Source organism: Larus michahellis, chromosome 2 (assembly GCF_964199755.1).
Source record: "Larus michahellis chromosome 2, bLarMic1.1, whole genome shotgun sequence".
In the NCBI taxonomy this organism is placed as follows: domain Eukaryota; kingdom Metazoa; phylum Chordata; class Aves; order Charadriiformes; family Laridae; genus Larus; species Larus michahellis.
Window position 1 is genome coordinate 146,721,091 of NC_133897.1, and position 20,780 is coordinate 146,741,870.

General features: G+C 41.5%; 1 protein-coding gene across 1 annotated transcript in view; it reads left to right on the forward strand.

Moving 5' to 3' along the window:
* The first annotated feature begins 2,425 nt into the window (after positions 1 to 2,425).
* GRHL2 (grainyhead like transcription factor 2) overlaps positions 2,426 to 20,780 on the forward strand; it is a 54,023-nt gene continuing 35,668 nt past the window's right edge. Inside the window, 7 exon segments of the mRNA XM_074573657.1 lie at positions 2,426 to 2,493; positions 2,495 to 2,690; positions 5,676 to 5,743; positions 7,342 to 7,726; positions 11,185 to 11,237; positions 14,690 to 14,846; positions 17,348 to 17,459. Of these exon segments, the coding sequence (XP_074429758.1) occupies positions 2,426 to 2,493; positions 2,495 to 2,690; positions 5,676 to 5,743; positions 7,342 to 7,726; positions 11,185 to 11,237; positions 14,690 to 14,846; positions 17,348 to 17,459 (1,039 nt within the window).

The window sequence follows — 20,780 nt, forward strand, 5'->3', positions numbered from 1 at the left end:
GGCAGATATTTAGTTTTTAAATGTGAAAACCTGTGTTTTAGAGAAAAAAGGGTGCTGGGGAGATGTTGGGGAGGCTCTAGGTCTATGCACCTGTGCCTTTCCAGCCATCCCAACTGTTTACTTACTGAGTGGCTGTTCCTGGAGCATTTATCCCCTTTAGTTTAGCTTCTCCCCGGCACAACCGTATACTACACCTCTGAGGGACAGCACTCTCTTCATTGCTTTAAGATTGTCATGACTAAGTCAGAGCAGCAGAGATTGACTCCTCCCCTCCAGCATTTCTGCGGACAAGCACAGCCCAGCTCTTAAAAGGTGTGTTTTTAAAGGGCATCTCACAGTCTGGCTGTAGTGCTTGTAAATCAGTTATGACTATCGCATGGCTGCGAGCGCTCCGAGTAACAAAAGGCAGTTATTGATTGTAAAAGAAGATTGATACAGGAAGGAGAGCGAGCGGTATTTTGTGCGTTGCAATGGGCAGCCGCCCATGCAGTGGAACGGCCTGGGTTTAGCTGAAGGGGAGCTTTGTTGAGGAAAGGAGAATCCTTGCCTGGAATAAATTGCCTCTGAGCCAGGGAGAATTGGCTACTCCAGAGTGGGAACAGGCCCTCAGCTGCCTCTGGCACAGACAGCGGGGCTGTTGCAAATCTGATTTGAGTCGCTAACAATAAGGTATTGAAAAGGCAAGCGGCCCTAGCAGATCTCTCGCTCCTTCCTTGGGCTCCTAATTTATGCTTCAGCTTCGCTTGCTGAAGCAAACCTGTAACAATGCAAATGTATGTGTGGAAACAAGAAGGACAAAAATCTTTAGAAGAGGCAGCAAGAGGCTAGGCAGAAAGGCCCTCAGAAGAGAAAGGAAGCTTCTAAAAATCCGTATGTTTTAGATGAAAGGAAAATATAATCTGAACTGTAGTTGTTGTCTGTATTTTGTGATATGACGCTACGAAATGCTCTCTTACCCCGCAGAGCTCATAAAACTGTGCTCTGTGTACCAGGTGGATTATTTTGTTTTTCATTAAATAAAGAAACTTGTAAACAGTGCTCTGTACCATAGAGATGATAATCTCCACCATTCCCCTCCTCTTCCTTAAACACGCGAGCAGGCACTTTGCAGGTTGGGCTCGGGCAGCCGGCGTAGGGGCCAGGCAGGACATGCTCCCGGCCTCCGAGAGCATTTACCACGTGGCGTCAGTTGTGCTGTTATCAAATCCTACTTCTGAAATCAAATAAAAGGCTCATTTGCGCAGTGTTTGAATGCCACTCTGTGCAGCAGTGGAAGTTGGTTGGGTTAGGTCTGGGGAGCTGGCACCGCTGCAGGTAGGGGAGAGCAAAAAGAGGAGGCTGAATAATGAGCAGGTTTTATGTAGAAGATAGCAGAAAACGTTTTATGAAGGTCACTGTCAATAACTGCTAGTTTCGCCAGCTAAGTCAGTATATTCAGTTATTCTGCCATCTTTGCAGCTTTCAAATTTGTAGGTGTAATGTGTTAAAAGTTTCATCGTGATCCTTGTAATTTGAGCCGCGATTCTTGTCAGTGCTCTTGCAACACGCACTAAGCAGCAATAGTGGACCCCTTGCTCCACTATTTCCCTGCCTAATCTGTTTGCCTACTATCTTGTGTAATAGGAATGCAAGTTTTATTTTTTTAATTTTTTTTTCTTTTGTGTAGCTCTTTTATCCATGAGTTTATTGAACATTTTACAAAAGCAGGTACTGTTATCTTTATTTATGTTTCCATTATACTGGAAATTTCAGCCGTAGCTGTGATGGGGCAGCTTCTCTTGTGATACACGCAGGCACTGGTCAGTTTGTACCACTTTCAGGCTGGAGGAAACTGCTCTGCTGCAGTGGTCTTGTGCGTATTGCCATGTGTCTGTAGCTAGATGTGGTGAGTGATAAAGTGTGAATTAAGGCCAAATATGTTGACTTCTTCTGCTCCATCCACTGGACCCATTGCTCATGTCCTGTTACAGGAAATCTCTCTGAAATTATGGACAAATTGCATTCCAAAAGCAGAGAATGGCTCAATTATAAGGTGTACCCAGTTATTAAATACTGAACTATATTTGGTTTAGGTGAACACTAGGTTAGTATTAGATACTTTTTCTTTTTTTCGTTCATGTCTTCTTATTATAACTAATTTCAATTAAGTGTATTTTTCCCTAATCAAGCGTACATCTAGCAAAAGTACTGGGGCAAAATGTTCTTACATTGTTATTTCCTTTTTTTTTTCCCAAATATTTTAAAAATATTTTGATAGCTCTATCTTTATATTAGTAACAATACATTTGAGTTATTGTCACAGGATCTGCACACATTTAATTTTTTTGGTTAAGAACTGAAGATACCTAATGCTGATAAATATTTATATCACCAAGTTTAATTCAGAGATGCTTGCTTGATGTAATCATATCACTTTCATTGAGCTATGTGATGTTCTTTAACATGCCTTGTGAATAAAGTAATCCCTTCTGGATCACCATTTTATTCTTCCTGTCTGCAGTAACAAGCGACTTGTGGCCTTAGTGCCAACTGACACTTCGTTCAACACCAGACGAGCCTACACCAGCGAAGATGAAGCCTGGAAGTCGTATTTGGAGAATCCCCTAACAGCAGCTACCAAGGCTATGATGAGCATAAATGGTGATGAGGACAGTGCTGCTGCTCTTGGCCTATTGTATGACTATTATAAAGTAGGTAACTCCATCGTTATTCCTCCCTGCTGCACTAGCAGGGGACCGCTCTAAGAGGCATCAAAAGAGCCAGTTTTCAAAGGCAGAAGTCACTGCATCTTGTTTTCTCTCTGATACCTGCATCAAGCACCCTTTCCGTTTTAGGAAGCCTGTCTTAAGGCTGTTTAGATGTGTTTAGTTCTGGAAAGAAAAAACAAAATCAGAATTCCCATATTAAATTTGCAACCATGATTTCTTTTTGAGTGTAGCGTTCTTCCTCTTCCCTTGCAAGAGCATTGGAGGAATTATCCCCCTTTTTATCTGAGCTCAGATACTTGCAGTATTCTTTAAAAAGTGGAGAAGTGGAGGCCTTGTCCATCTGTAGGTTTGTCTGCTTTTCTGGTTCATTCCACACACCGTTTAGTATGTCTCATCTGACAGTTTCCCATGTTATTTTTATTTGTATAATGATTGCAGCAGACTGTATACAAACCTAGGGTGAGGTCTAGCCCTTGCACTGGAAGTTCACAGTCTAAATAGAAAGGTGGAGGACAGAAACGGAGCTGGATGCAGAGAGAGATCTAAGCCAATTTACAGGGGAAGCACTGACACACAGTTTCAGTTTATGTCATGTTCTAAGTTCAGGGTTTTACCTATGATTTTGATACCACCTTTCTTTTTTGGATGTTTCATAGTGTTTAAGCAGAGCTATGTTTGAACTTTCTGCTGAAATCAGAGGAGAATCCTACAGGGCGCATCTCTGTGTAATGCAGAAATTTCACTCTGAAACCCAGGCTGGTCCCTTTGTACCCTGCAAACGGAATCTGTGTTGCCTACCAAAGCACTGAAGTATGAAATTGTTCATTTCACTTGAACTATCTCAGTACTCCTGAAGCCTGCATTGGACAGATGATCTGTGAAAGTCAGCAGAGCAATGCTGGCTCCCCTTGTCATTCATGAAGAAGTAGCAAGAACAGAAATTTTAAATTAAAACAACTTTGTTTTTAGTGTTTGTTAGTATAAATGCTTTTAGAGAATGGGCTGCTCTTTTTAGTCTCTGCTTCAATCATTAAGTGAGTGTTCAGGAGAAGGAGTTGTAGGAAAGATGCCATATACCAACCTTATGGTTCATTATTGTTTTAATTCCTTCACTGATTATATTTCAAGAGATGTTCCTTGCTTTTGTGTGTCATTGTCAGCAGAGAAAAGCTTTTCCCAATGAGAGAGAAGAAATGTCCTTTTCTCTACTTGACAGGGTTACCACAGTGCCAGAGTCTGTGAAGTTAATGCGGATTTGCAAGATTCAGGATGTGTGTGAGCATCTGGAGTGTTGCCTTCTGTCTTAGCAATACCTTTGTCTGTAGCAGTTCATTAGTCTGCTGGATTTTCTTAAATAAAAACAGAGAACAGACCCTTTCCTTTTGTTCTAGGAGACATGTCTGTTCCCCATTCCAGGCAGTTGAAAAAGACTTGGGGTTCAGATGGAATAAGCTGTGTTAATCCCAAAGTCATTTCCAGCATTCAGTCAAAACTATATCTGTCTTAAACTGGGAGAAAAAGATAACTCTTGTTGATGCTCTCAAACAAGAACTTAAACCCTAACTTAAACCTCTGTACTGTAATGTGGAAGTGTAGAGGAGGACTTCAGTGCACCAGACTTTCTTGAATTGCCCTTATTTATCATCTGGCTCATTTGTTCTGACATGCTGGATAATTTTTTTGAAGTACTTTTTCCAGTCAATAGGAATTATTTGAACTTAACTGTTTTGGTTTTTTTTCCCCCCTTCTCCTTTTTCTTGTAGTAATATTTACCTAAAATAGACCCTCCTTCAGGGATAAATATATGATCTTAACAGGGGAATCAACATGTGCAAACTGTGGCTTGGATCCCACTTCTGAAATGTATGAAAGAGGTTTTTTAACCAGCAGGATGCTCAACAGGGAGAGAGGATGTCCCTAAGAGAAGGAAAGGCTCTGGCTAGCACTTTCTGACTCTGCTGCTGCCTGGCAGATATAGCTGATGTTAACCTTGGCTGCTGTAGTGCACTGTAGTATTGTTTTTCCTCTAAATTCAGATATTTTCCTGATATTTCTTTAAAGTGTTTAAAGGTAAAAGGCACAGCTTTAGCCCATTCTTAGGTCTATTCTTGCTCTTTAATCCCAAGTTAACTGCTGTGATGGAGTGGATATACCTTCTTTTGTAAAAGATAGATTAGAAGTTTTAGCTCCCTAACTGCTTGTTCAGCAAGAAAAGAAAAATACGGTCATGGCAGCAACTTTGCCCTTGGTGATTTCATATCTATGCTGGTGTCAGGAAACCGGTATGTGGGAAGACAAATCTTTTGAGTCACTTGGTGTCAATTCTGAGTCTATCGAGGGGCCAGATTTGACTGGATTTTTACTTTTCATGACTGTTGATGCACTCAGCAAAGCAAAAGTCAGTGTTCTCTGATGATGTGCCAGCATGCCCTGACCTGTCCCCATGCTAGGAAGGGGAAGGATCCACAAACTTCCCCTAGGTATGAGTCCTCCACCCTCCAGACTGCTCTATAACAGGAGGACTTAGCTGGTGCTTGTGGTTTAATTGAAAACCCTTTTTCCTCTGAGCTAAAAGGGTATCCGTGCAGATCTCATCAAAACGTCATGTCTTCTTTCTCATCTTCTATTATTCAGTGAAAAGTGTGTTTGTGTTTGGGAATATACACTTTGATTTTGACTTAGCTTGACCTAGCTTGATATTCCAAAGGTAAGGACGTATGGAAGGGTGCTTTGCTCCAGACTAGTGTGCCCACAAACTAGAAAAGAAACCAATCCCTACATTTTTTTCGCTTTGGGAATTACCATTCTGTTCACAATCGGTCTCCCAAAGAAAAACGGCTCCTGGCGTCTGTGAATTAGACAACAGTGATATGGTTACATTTTTCTAGTTGTTGCAGTAGAGCAGTCTGAAGCTGCAAATACCTGACAGTTGCATTTACCTGACCCCATGCCTGGTGTTGTTCTCAGGTTCCAAGAGATAAAAGGCTGTTGTCTGTTAACAAAGTGAGTGATAATCAAGAAGACCAAGATAAAAGGTACAGTATTATTCAAAATCATACACCCATCTACTAACAGTGTTGATCAGTTATGAACTGAAGGAACTATGATAGCCTGAGGGTTTGTGGTTTTCTTCCAAAAGATAAAAGAATGAAGACTATTTTGGGAAGCAAACTTTACTCCTTTTTACTTTTAATTTATTAGAAAAATTGAACAGTAGTATTAAACACACAATTTGGAAAGTAGCAGAAAGTTTCATGATTTGTTTGTGTTTCGTTTTGTTGATTTTTTGCTGCTGAGATTAGTAAAATCATATTGGCAGTTGGCTAGTGCCTGCTTTTCTTTCAATTTTCTTCTTCTGGAGCAAAAAAGTAGTACCTTGGCCTCAGTAACATGATTTATACAGTTTTATTTAACATAACTTAAGATCTGTCCAGAAGCAAATAAAGTAACTCTCTTAAAATCATTCGCTCAAAATGTTTTTCTCACTCCTCTCAGATTTCAGCCTTCCTCTGTAGGCTAAAAGTGAATTGAAGAGTCAGAGGAAGCTGACTCCTGCCTTTATGAAGAATTGTGGACAAGAGAGAGTTTATATTTACGTAGAAAGAACTAAGTTTTTACGTACAGGAAGGTATCTTCATGTAAAATTATAGTGGAGAGAAGCTACACAAGGTTTATTTCAACGTAGGTAACTCGGGACAGCTGTAGATGGTCTCCACTAGCAGTGTAAGGTGAAAGTTTAAATAAGTAGTAGCATAAATTCACTGTTTCAAAACAGAATATGAAACTTTTTTTGAGGGACAGTTTTTCTTCTGCAAACACCAGAGAAATTCCTAAGTTGAGCGTGATTGACAAAACTGGCCTTTGGTGGAAAGCGGAGAGAGAGGAACTGTAATGTCAGAACGTATCTCCTGGGTTGAAAACAAAGCAGTGTGTTGCACCTACTAAAAGTTTTACGAGTTAACAATTTTATGTCAGTGCAACTACTATCAGCAATCAGATTGCTTTCAACAGCAGCCGCGGGTAGATGTGGGAATGCTGCTGGAGGTTACCTTGCAGCTGCTATAGTTACTGATCTACTCTGATACAGTGGGATTCCTGGGCTTTCTCGTTCAGAAAGGCGTTTGTACCAGAGTTACACAAACAATAGTGGCCTGTCAACAGCCGGAAAGAGCATGCATCAGCGTATGAGTCTTGCTGTTGATATTCTGCCTATTTCACATGCAAATTATATACTGTGAGTAATCCATACCTCGCCTTACTCCTTATGCTAATTTTGTGCCTAAAGGCTGTTGCACTGGTGGATTGATTTTGCATCCAAATTATAAGCCAGGACAAAAGCAACCCCGGATACCTAGAATTTATTGTAACAAATCGTATCAGTTGTAGATCAAATCAAATGTTATTATCTTTCCCTAGCTGCTAAAGAGCTCTGAACCTCTCTGCTTGACTCACGATGTCTTTTGCCTAGTATTCGTTGATGTGCCTGCCTAGTATTTGTTAATTTACTACTTCTTATGGCAATGGCTTATCAGAGTTGAAAGATCTTCCCTGGCATCCAAGAACATTAAGCTATTTAAGGAGGAGATTTACTCTATCAGGACAGTTCATAACATTTTTTGGTTTTGTCTCACAGAAATTGTCTTAATACCACGGAAGCTCAGAGTAATTTAAGTGGGGGAGAGAACCGCGTGCAAGTCCTGAAGACGGTTCCGGTTAATCTTTCCTTGAACCAAGATCCTTTGGAGTCGTCCAAAAGGGAGTACAACACAAACGTGTCTGGGAGCTCGACGCCCATCACGGGGACTGGAGTGACTGTGGTTAAAGCAGAGGAGTTCACCCCTGTTTTTATGACCCCACAAGCACACTATGCAAGAGGAGAAAATGAGGAGCACCGAGGAGTTATCTTTGAACCATACGAAGTGTCCAACATTGCTCCCCACACCAATTATCTCAAAGATGATCAGCGCAGTACTCCTGACAGTACGTACAGCGACACCTTCAAAGATGGAGGAACAGAAGTAAGTTTTTCACCCCAAATTAGCATCTAAGAACTCAATAAAAAGCTGTAAACAAGATAAGGAGATTCGAGCTTGTAAACAAGATAAGGAGATTTGAGCTGTCCACAAGAGCCATTAGAGGAACAGTGATGATGTTTTCAACAAATTCATCTCTGCTCCTTGCCGTGTTCCTGTCAGTCTGTGCTCAGTTTATAGGGGAACGTCATGAGGCTTTTCAGAAGACAGTTTTAAGGGTGTTTATTGGAAACTTTGAGAATAATAGATACTGATCTTTTGTCTTCTGGGATATTGTGTCAAGTAGAGGATAGTTTCCATTCTGAAAGAAGATTTGTTTTCCGTTAACAAGGTCTGCCTTCAGACCTATTCATAACAGTAAGAAATAGCAGCCACTCTGTAACTGGGAAACGTTCTTCTAAAAGTGCAAAGGAACGGCGTCAGCCTCTGCTGTGAGATAAACCTGAGTAATTTATTCAGAAGCTGTCTGTTGCACTAAGCTCTACTCTGCATCATGGGCAAGTGAGAAAAGTAGTAGAATTAGGTGACTAGAAGGAAACGGAGAAGCTAACAGGCAGGGAAAGATTCAAGTGCATGTATGTGTGGGGAATGAGGAGGAGAAGAGAGACAAGGAGCTACCTTGTAAGTATGTTACAGTTATGCTGAGGCAAAGTAATTATACAGTCAGCTTTAATATGGTGAGTACTCTCTGCCTGCTGCAGAATAATGCGAACGAGACAGAAGTGTAGAAAGGTAAAAATTTTTTAAAGCTGACAGTACCTCTGCAAATAATTAGAGAGTTTAGGTGGTAAAACTCTCCTCAGATTTTTCTTCTGCAACTCAATGAAATTGTAAATGTAACAGAAGTACAAGGCAAACTACATTAAAGCTGAGGCACTCTGACTGAATTTTAAGAAATTTACTGTGTATTTGTGTATTGGTATTACAGAAAAATAAATTGTCTCCACACAAGCATCATAGATCAGGACATCTGGAGGTGAAACCCATTTTCAGATACAGAACACATTTAGGTCAACTAAATGAATAATTAATGAAGAAATCTAGCTTGCCATTGGAAAATAAGTAAGATCAAACCTGGGATTAGAAACACTGCCCTGCACTATCAAATCACATCATTTCAGCTATTTTTCATTGTTGCTCTTTATGCGAGTCCAGTGGTACCGTACCCACGGCTTCCCCTGGGGTGCCGTAGCTGAGTGATTCCATTACCATCCCACGGTTTGTTCTGAGGGTGACCCCAACAGCCAGTCTGCGCTGTACGGAGGGCTGTCGAATCTGCAGAGTTGTTTAACTTGGAGGTAAAAAGGGAATTTACATCTATACATTGGCCTTGCATCCCAAACTCCACGTTATGGTAATTTTTGTTACAAGGGTAATATTTTGCATCCCAAACTCCATGCTGTCGTGATTTTGTTACAATGGCAGTAATTTGTTACATGTTTTTTAAAATCATTGGTTAATAACAGGGTATGATACTTGTCATCTGGGCTTTCTCGGCAGCCTGTGGAGAAAGAGGCAGTTCAAATCCCATTGCCAAAAGTGGGCGGAATGGTTTGCCAGGTGCACTCGCTCCCCTCCATCTTCACCTCCCCTACTAACTGTACAGAGAGACTGAGCAACTAACTTTAACTAGGTCCCCATCTGCAGCCGTTGGGTGAGGTGTGTCCCACCGTTAGTGGCCTTCCAGCCCCAAATGCTCACATGCATGTGGCACGGGAGCAGGCAGAGCTGCTCCTCTGCTGCAGCCTCGCGCAGTACTCAGCCTGTCCCTTCATTTTCTCTCAACTACCCAAATCCCAGGATGGGCTTCACCCCTGCGACGCTCTGACTGCTGCTCCAGCCGCGCGTAGGGACAGCTGTGTGAAGCAGCTGTGGGGAGAGCAGAAGGTAAAAATGTCAAAACATACCAAAAGAGAAACTTGAACTAAATTAGTGTTTAAAGTAGAATACGGTTGTCCTTACTAGTTCTCCTGTTCACTTGGTGAGGATGGCTGGGTTTGGCTGCGGTAGATTTGCTCTGATACCAGCTCAATTTTTAAACACGTTATGAATACGTATTTAGAAATTGTTTCAAAGCGTTTATTGCGTGTCTTAGTTCTGTTATACCGAAGGAGAGCTGAATGTTTGTAGATCCCTGTAGTAGCGGACACTTTGGTCAATCACTTGCTATGTTCTTCAGATACAATTTTAACAATTATGTAAATATACCTTTCTCATCCTTTTCATGTTCTTATTTAGCTGTGATTAATTTATTAGTCCCTTATAGTATAGACACAATTTTCAAGGATAGGTAAATAAATGTAATGTTTTCGATAATGTCAACCTCGAGCCTTCATATAAAATGTGGCTAGCATGTTAATGTGGGACTATCTTTATTGTAATACCTCTCAGGTGTTAGATTTCTTAGAGTCTTTACCTTATCTGTTCTACAGCTTATGGATCCTTGACTTTTCATCTTCAGGAAATATTCCTAACCGGTATATAATATCTTTGCACTTAACTAGTATCTGAGTGGATATTTGTTATGGCACAGTTGTACATAACGTTTTCAAAATTGCCTGACTTGACACTTCTGGATACAAAACAGCTTTTAATTGCTAACTAGTGATGACAAAAGAAATCCTGGAGATTAAATGTAATGATCCACCAGTGATTCAGAGAGACATCATCAAAAACATGTTTCAGGCAAAAGGCAAGCCAAGAAGCAGCAGCAAGGCTTACGTAGTAGAGTACAAATGGGCTTGTTTGCTCGGGAAGACAGAGTACAAATCCTTGCTTACTTTGTGCAAAACCATTTCATTTTTTTTCGGAATTCCACCTCTTGATGTAATTTTTTTTTTTGATAGATGTGTTTTCATTTTTTAAAGAGTGGCTGTAGGCCTCCTTTCAGCTGGTAAAGCGCGTTTCGCTCAATCGGAATCTTTGAAGGTAAAATACTTTCTTGGCCTGCATCACCACTCCCATTCAAAATAGACAGTATAGCAATCTAAGCTTTTGCTAGCATTTCGTTGTGGGCCTTAAAGACAGCTGACCACACAGAAATTTTTAAATAAGGCAAAACAAAACAAAAAGTGAAGTGTCTAGGAAAACTATGATTTCCTTTCAAAATCTACTTATCTTTGAGATGGGATACATTTTTACAGACTTGTTTTAGAATATATTGACATGTAGCCAAGGAGTTTAAGAAGGCAGAAAATGTTTTTCAGCTACGTTCCTGTAGCAGTTAGGTTATGAAAAACTCTAAAAGCTTGGCATGAATTAATTATCTCTGTCAATTCTAGTGTAAAGACCATGTAGGGTCCACTCCAGTTTTTAGGGATTTTGAGTTTTAAATGGTTGATGGTTTCTTCTGAGTGGTCTTTAAATAAATGTAATTCTACTATTGTTGGTGTTTACATTTTGATTGTATCAAACTATATTTAATTGCTGTTTTTATTTTTCAGAAGTATCGCAGTGTGTCGGTGGGGGCTGAAGAATATATTTACGAACAAACGAGGTATGGCATAAGCTTTGAAATGTGTTGCCTGGCATCAGGTAGGAACGTATGGAGGAGAGGCTGCCTGTGTCCACTTCCCACCCTCCCTTTCATCACCCTGGGACACCTGCAGGGCTCCCTGGACACTGCCCAGCATCGCTCTCCCCTTCCTCTCCTGTGCACGTTAGCTTTCATGTCTGACCAGTTTCTGTCTTCATCTGTTATCTTCCCTCAGCATTATTTTAAGTTATTGACTCCTCTGAAGCCCCCCAGAGTTTTGCGAGATTAAAACTATTAAGAGGGGTCCCCCAGGTAATAGGGCACAGCTTTGACAGCCAGGTCATGGAAAATCTTCCCCTTTCAAGATGTCAGGATGCACAAGTCAGGTGTCCAGGGAGGTTGAACTGGCTCCACCAACCTTATGGAATTACCATCTTTATTTTTCCCTTCTGTTTTTTCTACTTACTCTTAGTAGGTTTTCTGGGAAACCCTCTGTCTTTTTATACTGCTTGTTGTGGTACTTCATGCTTATCTATAAAATAATATAAATGAAGTATCTATTACAAACCATGTAAAAAACCCTAAGAATTCCAAAAAGTGTTTTAAAAAGTTTCAAAAATTGAAGTTTGAAAGGAATTGTCCTCCCTAAGCACAGAAAAATGCATACGTAGAATGGACAAACACTGGAGACTCACTTTAATAAAGGCTGTGATCAGTAAAGTTTATAAGCTGATGCTTCATTTCATGCTTGTGAATAGTTCTGTTTATATCCGAGAGATTGCTCCCACTTTAGAAACAGGAACATACCTACATATTTTTCCTGGGGTAGGCATATGACTGCTTCTGTAGTGGAGGTTCCTTATAGCTTGGTCTTTTTTCTGAGGAATATTAAAACAGTCATTAACTGCAGTGAGCTCAGAACTGAGTCATTATATAGGCAGTACCTATGAAACAGATATTTAGCAAAGACTGCTCACTCACTACACTGGTTATTTATAAAATTGAATCCCGAAGCATTGGCATCGTTAACAATTCTCAGACATTAAGTCTTTCATGCTATGGCTCAGGTCTGTGTTAGAATGAAACTTCTGAATGCACACTAAGAAAAACAAAATACATCTTTTCTGGGGCTTACCTGGAAGCGATAAGTGCTCAGAAATGAAATCTTCAGATTGAAAAAAAGCAGTGGTGAATACAAAAGTAATTGGAGGCCTGATAGAAGATCCCTTAACGATGACACAGGGCTTTAGTTAGCACTCATGGTGGGATTCAGAATAGTATTATAATAATTTGAGTGGCTGCAATAAGTTTTAAGGGTAATAGTAATCCTACTGCTACAGGGCGTGCTTTGATTGCTGGCTGGGAACAAGAAGAAAATTCCCAAGTGGTACCACGCAGCTACTGCAAAATTGGCCAGTTGCAGTGTTGTCTGGGATCTACATTTTTTGACATCTTTTCTGAGACATACAGAGTGCCAGGAAACAGAAGACCAGACCGTGGCAGACTGTAGGCAGCTCTGTTAAGACACGATGTGTCTGACTTTGGTTCATCCTGAGCCCTTCTCAGCACACCTCCTCGTTAGGCCTTCTGTCTGGTGAGAGGTTTTGAGGTGCATCTCCCAGGGCACTCGACATGCTTTGGTACGCGTCCCTGACTCTCAATCAGAGGGTGTACCTCCACCGCTAATGGATCCTCAATCCGAAGGACAAGCACATGCAGCAGGGTGGATGCTGTGTCCGCAGCACCAGTGGTTCTGCGCTTCCAGTCCGCTCAGATGGGGCCGTACCGCTTGCCAGTGTCTGCAGAGCCTCTGTTCCCCTGGCACACGGGACAGAGGGACTGCGGCAACACACACCACGGTGGGTGGCAGCGGAGGGGACTGCAGCCCACTTCATGCTGCCGTTCCACTGTGCACAAGAGCCTTCGTGTCGGCAGCAACTGCATTGTTGGGAAGTGCTGGTACTGCTGTCAGTGGGTTGGATAGGTATAGGTTAGTGTTTGCTTTTTGCCTTAGTCTTGCTTTGATTTGTAACTTTTAAGCAACTGGGAAGATGACTGGGTTTCCATGTATAAGCTATACTAATCAGAAACACTTAGAAATTGTCTTGATAGTAAACTAAATAATTGATAATAAACTGTCTGACACTTCTTCCTTTGCATGGAAAGACAGTGGATCAGGCTTTTTTTTTTTCTTCTACCTTCTCTACAAGTGGGGATTTAAATGTTGTTATTATTCATGCATTTTAGTGATTTTTTTTTTCCATTGGGTAGTTAAGTACATTTTTGTCTTCCCTTTATTTCCATATTGCTATGGCAGTGTTATGATGATCCAGAGTATTTGCTTGAACTAGAAGGTTAAGGATGGACTGTTGTTTTGGACCAACATATTCGTCCTTTTGGTTCTGCTCCAGCACTGCTTAAATACTTTGCTGAATTAGGACCTTTGTGAAAATGCATTCCCTGTATCTCCCAATTTGTGAGGACATCATGCACATGACTCCTTGCATTAAGCTTCCTGTGGTGACCAAATGCAGTTTGAAGAGAAAATTTTTTCTGCAAGGTTAACATTATTTTTCATTTAACAGAATGTGAGGAACTGCAGGCATCGTTTTTATTGGATTATTGTTCAAGCCCGTTACTGGTGGAGGCAGCTGGAAGAGGCTTTGTGACAGTTGTGTTCAGCTAACGGTTCACTAGTTAATGGAGCTTTAACTTTCATGGTTTGAGAACTGCTTTAAAGGTGGAAAGTTCTCCTGTGAAGGAGGATCTTTTCTAAAATCTGACTTCCAACACAAGAGCAAACTCTGGTTTTTGTCTGATTTTTGTCTTTTTCTTAAGGGAGATTACTTGATTGCAGATACAACTAAACATAGGTACTTTGTTCTATCTGATTAATTTTGAAAAGAAGGCTTATAAAAACCTTGATTGCATGTTGTCTTCAAACAAATGAACCTACTGTCCCTTCTGGTTGTATTTCTCCTCTGCCCTGTGCTGAAAGTAGCAGTTGGCGTTTCCATTCTCTGTGCCCATCTTTTGCAACAAATTTTATTCTCATGTTTGTTCTTTGTTTTGTTTTGTTTTTTTTAAAATTTCTCTTTCTGTGACACTTCTAAGTTTCTATGTCTGTGGAGGTAGCTGGTTTCCTCCAAATCACACTGAATTCCCTGCTGGCGCTCCCACTGTGGGGTATGTAGTCTTGTACTTCATGATGGTTCTTTTCAGAGAAAGTAAAGGTGTAGTATTTACTCCAAGAGACTTATGGTCCACATAGTTTTATGCTTGATTGCTAGATCTGATGAACTTGAAGAAAGAAAATTGCATTTTTAAATATCTGTGTGACCTTTTCCTGGAATTTTATTATTAGTTTCTTATGCCTTGCTTATACAATGCATAAAATACGTAATAAATGGGGACAAAGAGAAAAGGAGCAAGTGATATGGATTTTGTTGGTGTTTCTCTCCCTGTCTTTTCAGCAGCACTTTTCAGTATACGCTAGAAGCTACCAAATCTCTGCGTCAAAAGCAAGGGGAGGGGCCCATGACCTACTTGAACAAAGGACAGTTCTACGCCATCACCCTGAGCGAGACGGGAGACAACAAATGTTTCCGGCATCCCATCAGCAAAGTCAGGGTATAGTCCAATTTCTTTCCTAGATGTGAATGGAGCTCTGCAGATAAATGTAGCTGTGGTTGGTTGTTTTTTAATTATTCTTTTTCTTCTGGGAGAGTGCAGAGCAAGCTTACTCTTATGCCCAATGTAGAGGTGGGAGAGTAATACTGATGGTGGTCTCAAATATTTTGAGGTCCATTTTTTTCAAAACTGTGGTTTTAGTTAATTATATACATATCTGCTTCAATTTATGGTTGGGCAGAATGGTAATTGCACACGCAATTGCACTTGACATTGATGAACTTATCATTGCCATGATTAAAGAAAGAAATTGGAGAACTGCTACTGTGTAAGTCCATCTTCAGTCACTTGTGCACTTCAGCACCTGCTTTTCCAGTGCATTTCAGATAAAATGTGAAGATTTGAAGCCATCCTTTGTGACATAAATTTAAAGTCATTTACATCATCTAAGTGTGAGCTTTCGCTTGATATTCACCCAAAAGTATGACAAAAGAGGTGATTTTCCTTTTAGATTCTGTGGGTAGAACTGTAGCTTGGGTATTCAGCAACATCTACCTGGTGAACAGCCCTCCTGATTTCCCTGGTAATGTTTTTGAGTAAGCAAATCCTAACCCAGTAACCTTGGAATGAAAAATGAGCCTCAGAGTTCCTGCCCTGCAAATTTCACCCTGAAGCTGGAAGGGCTGCATATGGATGAGGCTGCAAAAGTGTTTCCATCCAAATAAATGAAGTACTGTAAAAATGTTCTGACTTTAGTCAAAGGAACCAATGAAAGTCAACATGAGCAGTGAAGCAGACAACAACATATATGTTTTTATCATACATGAAGTTTAGAGGCTCTTCCTAAGGAGAGGCAATGATTTGTAAACCTGAATAGCAGTTAAGTTTTAGCCTTGTTTCCTAAGGACAGGAGGCTGATGATGGTGTTTTGTTGTTGGCTGAAGCTGATGTAAGACTTCTCTGCTGCTGAAAAGTCTCTTTCCCTGGCAGCCACCTGTTCCTTCCCCCTTTATGGTGCCATCTTTTGCACTTCTATAGCTGAAACAGGAGTCAGGAGCTCACTGGCCTGCCTGAAAACCAGTCCTCATAAGTCTCATTCACTGCACAACTACGTGAGTTTTGAAGCTGTGGCAGCAGAAGGGTGGAAACGGTAAAGGAGAGATGAGACCATTTCTTTTGGAGGATGTACAGTTTACAGAAGACTGTGAAACCACACACAGCTTTCATGATCATGTCGTGGTTGCCAGGCTCCCAGCCAAGTGGCTGTCGAATTTTTTGCCAATTCCATCCAAACCTGACAGAGGGGCAAGAGGTTTTGAAGGTATTAAACCTCTACAAGTTCCATGTCAGTGGTTTGTAGAGGAAAAAGGTTAATACTGCCCTTGGTGGAAAAGCGACAGTCTGCGCTGCCAGTTCTGGCTAGTGCATCAGCTGGCCAGCCAGCACATCCCTGATGGCCGGCCAGTATGCACATGCATAACTCAGGACTCATCCACGGCACATACTGCCTTGTGCCCACACAGTAGCTAGACATGGAAGGACGCAGTGATGATGTTCGGCTTTCATAGGTGGAACGGAGAAGGTCACAGAGCACGTGGGGGGTTATGGTGGTGACTGTGTGGAGGGATGTGGATCATGAATCAGTCGTGATCCAGCTCCTCAGCTTATACCAGCCTCGTGGTGTTTTTTATGAGCTTGGTGACTCAGGGTTAAAGGAAGAATGATATCAAAAGAAGATATTTAAAAGTGATTTTTTTGTTATCAGTGATTTCTTTCCACTTCAGTTTACCTAGCATGAGCATTCTTTCATTGTTTTGTGTTTTTTGTTTTACTTGCTTACAGCAGGCATTTTTTAAAAAGCCTTTATTACTCATGTGAAGTTTTGCATAAAGTTTCAATCTGTTTCCTTTGAATCACACAGTTTAACAAAAGGAATTCAGAACCTGAACTGAAAAGCTCAGGAAAATTCAGTAAATAGTCACACTGAGTTTGTCATTAATTTACATATATGCAAGAGTACTGCTACCAAGAAGGATATTTGGACTATGTATGATAAAACTAAAAATGCCCTGCCTTTAGTCAGTGAGCCTGAGCTCTGTAACAATACATCCCTTTACAGTGTAATGTCATCTTCCAGAGTGACAAGGAATCTGAACTCCAACATTTGGACTGGGCTTGGATCAGAATTGGAACTGGGGATCCTCTGACTTTGAAATGACCACTTTTTACTTAAGGGAACTTAGACTTCTTAGATCTAAGAATACGATAAAATTGTATTTGGACTATCAAGAACATAATCCCAGGCCCTGCATTATTTTAAAACTACATTTCTTCTGCCCTGTGTCTTTAAGGGCATTGCAATATTGGACTGGAATAAAACCCAAAGTACCGAGGAGGGCAGTGACTGTATTGGCATTAGAGGTATATGGGAGATTTTAATTTTTGTGTTTCTGACTATTAATTATATTAACTAATGCAACTTGTGCTGTTGATTTTCTTAGAGCGTGGTCATGGTTGTTTTCAGTGAGGATAAAAACAGAGACGAACAGCTGAAATATTGGAAGTACTGGCATTCTCGGCAGCACACAGCTAAACAGAGGGTCCTCGACATTGGTGAGTGTATAAGAGGATCTCCAGATGTTTCAGGGAAGATTGCAGAATGTGGAAAACTCTGGTACCTTGCACAGGGATGTGGTGCGATATATTGGCAATGGTTGCAAGGCTTGTACCACGGTTTTTAGCAATGGCTCATCCCTGCTAGGACTGCACTATATGAAGCAGGATGGAGACCATGCAGAAGGAATGGTCCTCAGTAGTCACAAAGAAGAGCTGCCCCTTGCATGTGTATTTAATGGTGTTCCACCCTCTGCTGCTGGGAAGTCGAGGCCTGCACCTCTTCAGGAGTGGCAGCGTGTTTGTTTCCTTTAGTTTTTCAAAGACTGATCCACTCTTTGATCCAGTGAGAGTAGCAGCCCACGTAACAGTTACATTAGCTAATCTGGTGTGTAAGTGCAGGCTGAGAGTGAAGACTCCATCATCACGGTGACTGCAGAGGAGCGCACAGGACTCCTACACCCCCAGTTTTTGAGCCGTGTCAGAGAGGAGTGAGGGAGAAGCGAGCTCTGGTGTGCTGTCCTGAGACACCTGTTTACCGTTCATCCCATCTAAGGTATTTACAAGCCCATTTCAGACACAACTGCCCTATCTGCATGCTTGGGAGATTTTAGCAGAGGAAGAACACGTACCTGCTGCCAAGGAGCCTGAAGTTGAAATCTGTGGGAGTGTCTAGACATCAAGCGCGTCTCCCCTCCCACGTGCAGTTTACACACGCAGCCATCTGCAGCGGATTCCAGTCAAAGGAGTCGAGTCGGCGAGACCAAAGCAGACAAAGTCTATCTTGTTTTGACCGCCTGAGGGAACCAAACCATCGAATGGCAGGAATGAGAGGGGGCAGAGAGGTGGGGGGAAAAAAAAGCAGGGTTGCTTGGAAAGAGCACTGCAGGACTTCGGGGGTGATCGAACACCTCCAGTGCTGGGAATCGGTCCCGAAGTGGTCCTACTCACCCAGTGCCTTTCCACTTTCAAATGCTGCAGCCTTCACTGAGGCTGGCATTATTTAAAGTCAAGTGTGTTGGTCAAAGCAGCTCTTCCTGAATTTCCTCTCTGCCTCTTGTCTTATCACCATAGTTCCGGCTGAACTGTTTCCCTGATTTTTTTTTTTTTTTTTTTGTCCTTTGGGGTAGTTAAGGCAGTAAAACCTTCACCCACGACCAAATGACTCCTATCATGACACCTTAAAAGAGCAAGTATGCCACGTCACAGCTATTTCTGAAGGCTGCCTGTTTTTTTGTGCTAGTCCCTACAAGCTTGCAGTGCTAATGCTCATACCTTTGAAAGTATGTGCTGAGGAGCTCATTCCACCGCAGTGCCAGCACCCTCCGACTCCACTGCACTCGTGGTGTACCGGCACATTTCAGTCCCCTTACCAGAACGAGTCAACTTACGATGCACGCTCGGTAAAATAGCCCTCTGCAAAACAAGTGCTGTGCGTGAGCCATGTGTTTATCTGTGTTAAAGTGAATGCCTTTTACGTTTCCATTAAGTTTGAGATGAAATAGCTCTGTGCTGACTTTTGAGGCACTTTGGCGCATGTTCTTTATTTGGGCTGCAAACATGAGCCTGGTGTAGTAAGACTTACTGACATAGCACTCCCTGTCAGACCTAAGAACTGTAAGAGCACAGTTCATCTCAACGTTTCCAGAAGAAAGACCTAGATGTTACTCAGTAGTGTTTTCTTGAGAACGATTGAAATACGGCCTTAGCTCTTACCAAGTGCAGTGTTTTTGAAGTACATTTCATTTTCTTTGGGACTTACATTGTGGATGTTGGGCTTATTAGGGCAGAATGTCTCCCAACTATATTTACCATACAAGCATCAAGCTGCATTTAGCAAAATCTTGCAGTTTTCTCATCAGATGATCTCACTGAGCAATTTCATCCAAATTTGAAGCTGGCCCTGCTTTGAACAGGGGTAGGGTAGGAGTTGAACCAGATCACTTCCAGGGGTCCCTTCCAAGCTAAATTATTGCGTGGTTCTATGAAGATTTCCCTTTACATTCAAAATTCAGATCCTTGAAGGGCTCCTGTAAAGGAATACTGGGTGAGCGTCCAGGCCCTATGTAGTTAACAGAGAGAATTAGGTGTCTATGAGGGAGATTAGCAAATGCCAGGATACGCCCTGGAGAACCATTTGAACAGGCAGTGAGAGAAGCTTGCTAAGGACAGGGGTGTGTATTAGGTTTGTCCCATCTTCAGGGGATGGTCTGGCAATCAGCTCATAGCCCCACTTCTCTGTTAGTTTGAATTTCTCTCCCAACTCTCAATAGTATATAAAGGGTTAATCACGTATTAGGCTCCTTTAAAATTATCTGTAAATAGCCATAAATCGTTGCAACCTGTTCCATAGAGGTTTATAATCATTAATACTGTTATAGCGTAATGTTTGTAGCATATGTTTAACATCTATGAATCCTTTTTAATTGTTTATGGATGCACCTTTAAGCCCTTAGCAGGCAGAGGATCAAATGAATTTGGGACGTTCTAGTTCTGGGGTGCAGCTATTCAGCCCTCAGACAGGGGTGACGACTCTGCTCGTGCTGCTTTCGTGGGTGGCACAGGTCTGTCTGCCTGCCTCCTGGCCTGCAGGTGTACTCTGGAGGTCAGAGGAAATAGAGTGACTTGTTCCCTCACTCCAGACATGCAGGGGTCACTGCTTTAATTTGTTTTGTGTGCTGGCTGGTGCACCTCCTGGGGGGAAGGGTGATTGAATGGATGAGATGTGGTACTGGGTCTGAAGATGCGTTAAAATTAATAGGATAAGCATGTGCTTACGTGTAAGCAGGTCCTTAGTGCTTGAGGAATCAACCTGAGGACTTGACGCTTATTAAGCAAGAAGGAAAGGTGTTTTCCAGAATTTAGGCTATATGCTGCTGTTTATGGATTTTTCTGAAGAAGGAGGGAAGCACTTTCACTGTTTTTAGCAGGAGCGAAGGAAAAAAGTAACCTGACTTTTCCACAGTGCTGTGCTGTGACATTGGATTTTTCTTTTAAAATAATATCAAAGAAAGAATACAACACTAGATTGCAGCAAATACTGATTATTTAGAATCAGTATCATAATTTGACATACTGAAGCAGGTTTAAACATGGACGTAAAGGGTGGGTGTGGAAGCTTTAGATTGTAATTTTTTGTGCTCCAGAGTCTTGCCCATATTTTTTTGCAGGATAGTTTGTGTTATTTATGTGCACAGTACACAAGCTACTACAATGGTACATAATGCATGCAAATGAGTGTTCAATGTTGAAATTTGCTGTTGTTTAATATCCAGTTTACCCAACAAAAGAGGAAATAATTCCTGTAGAGCTGTTTTCTTG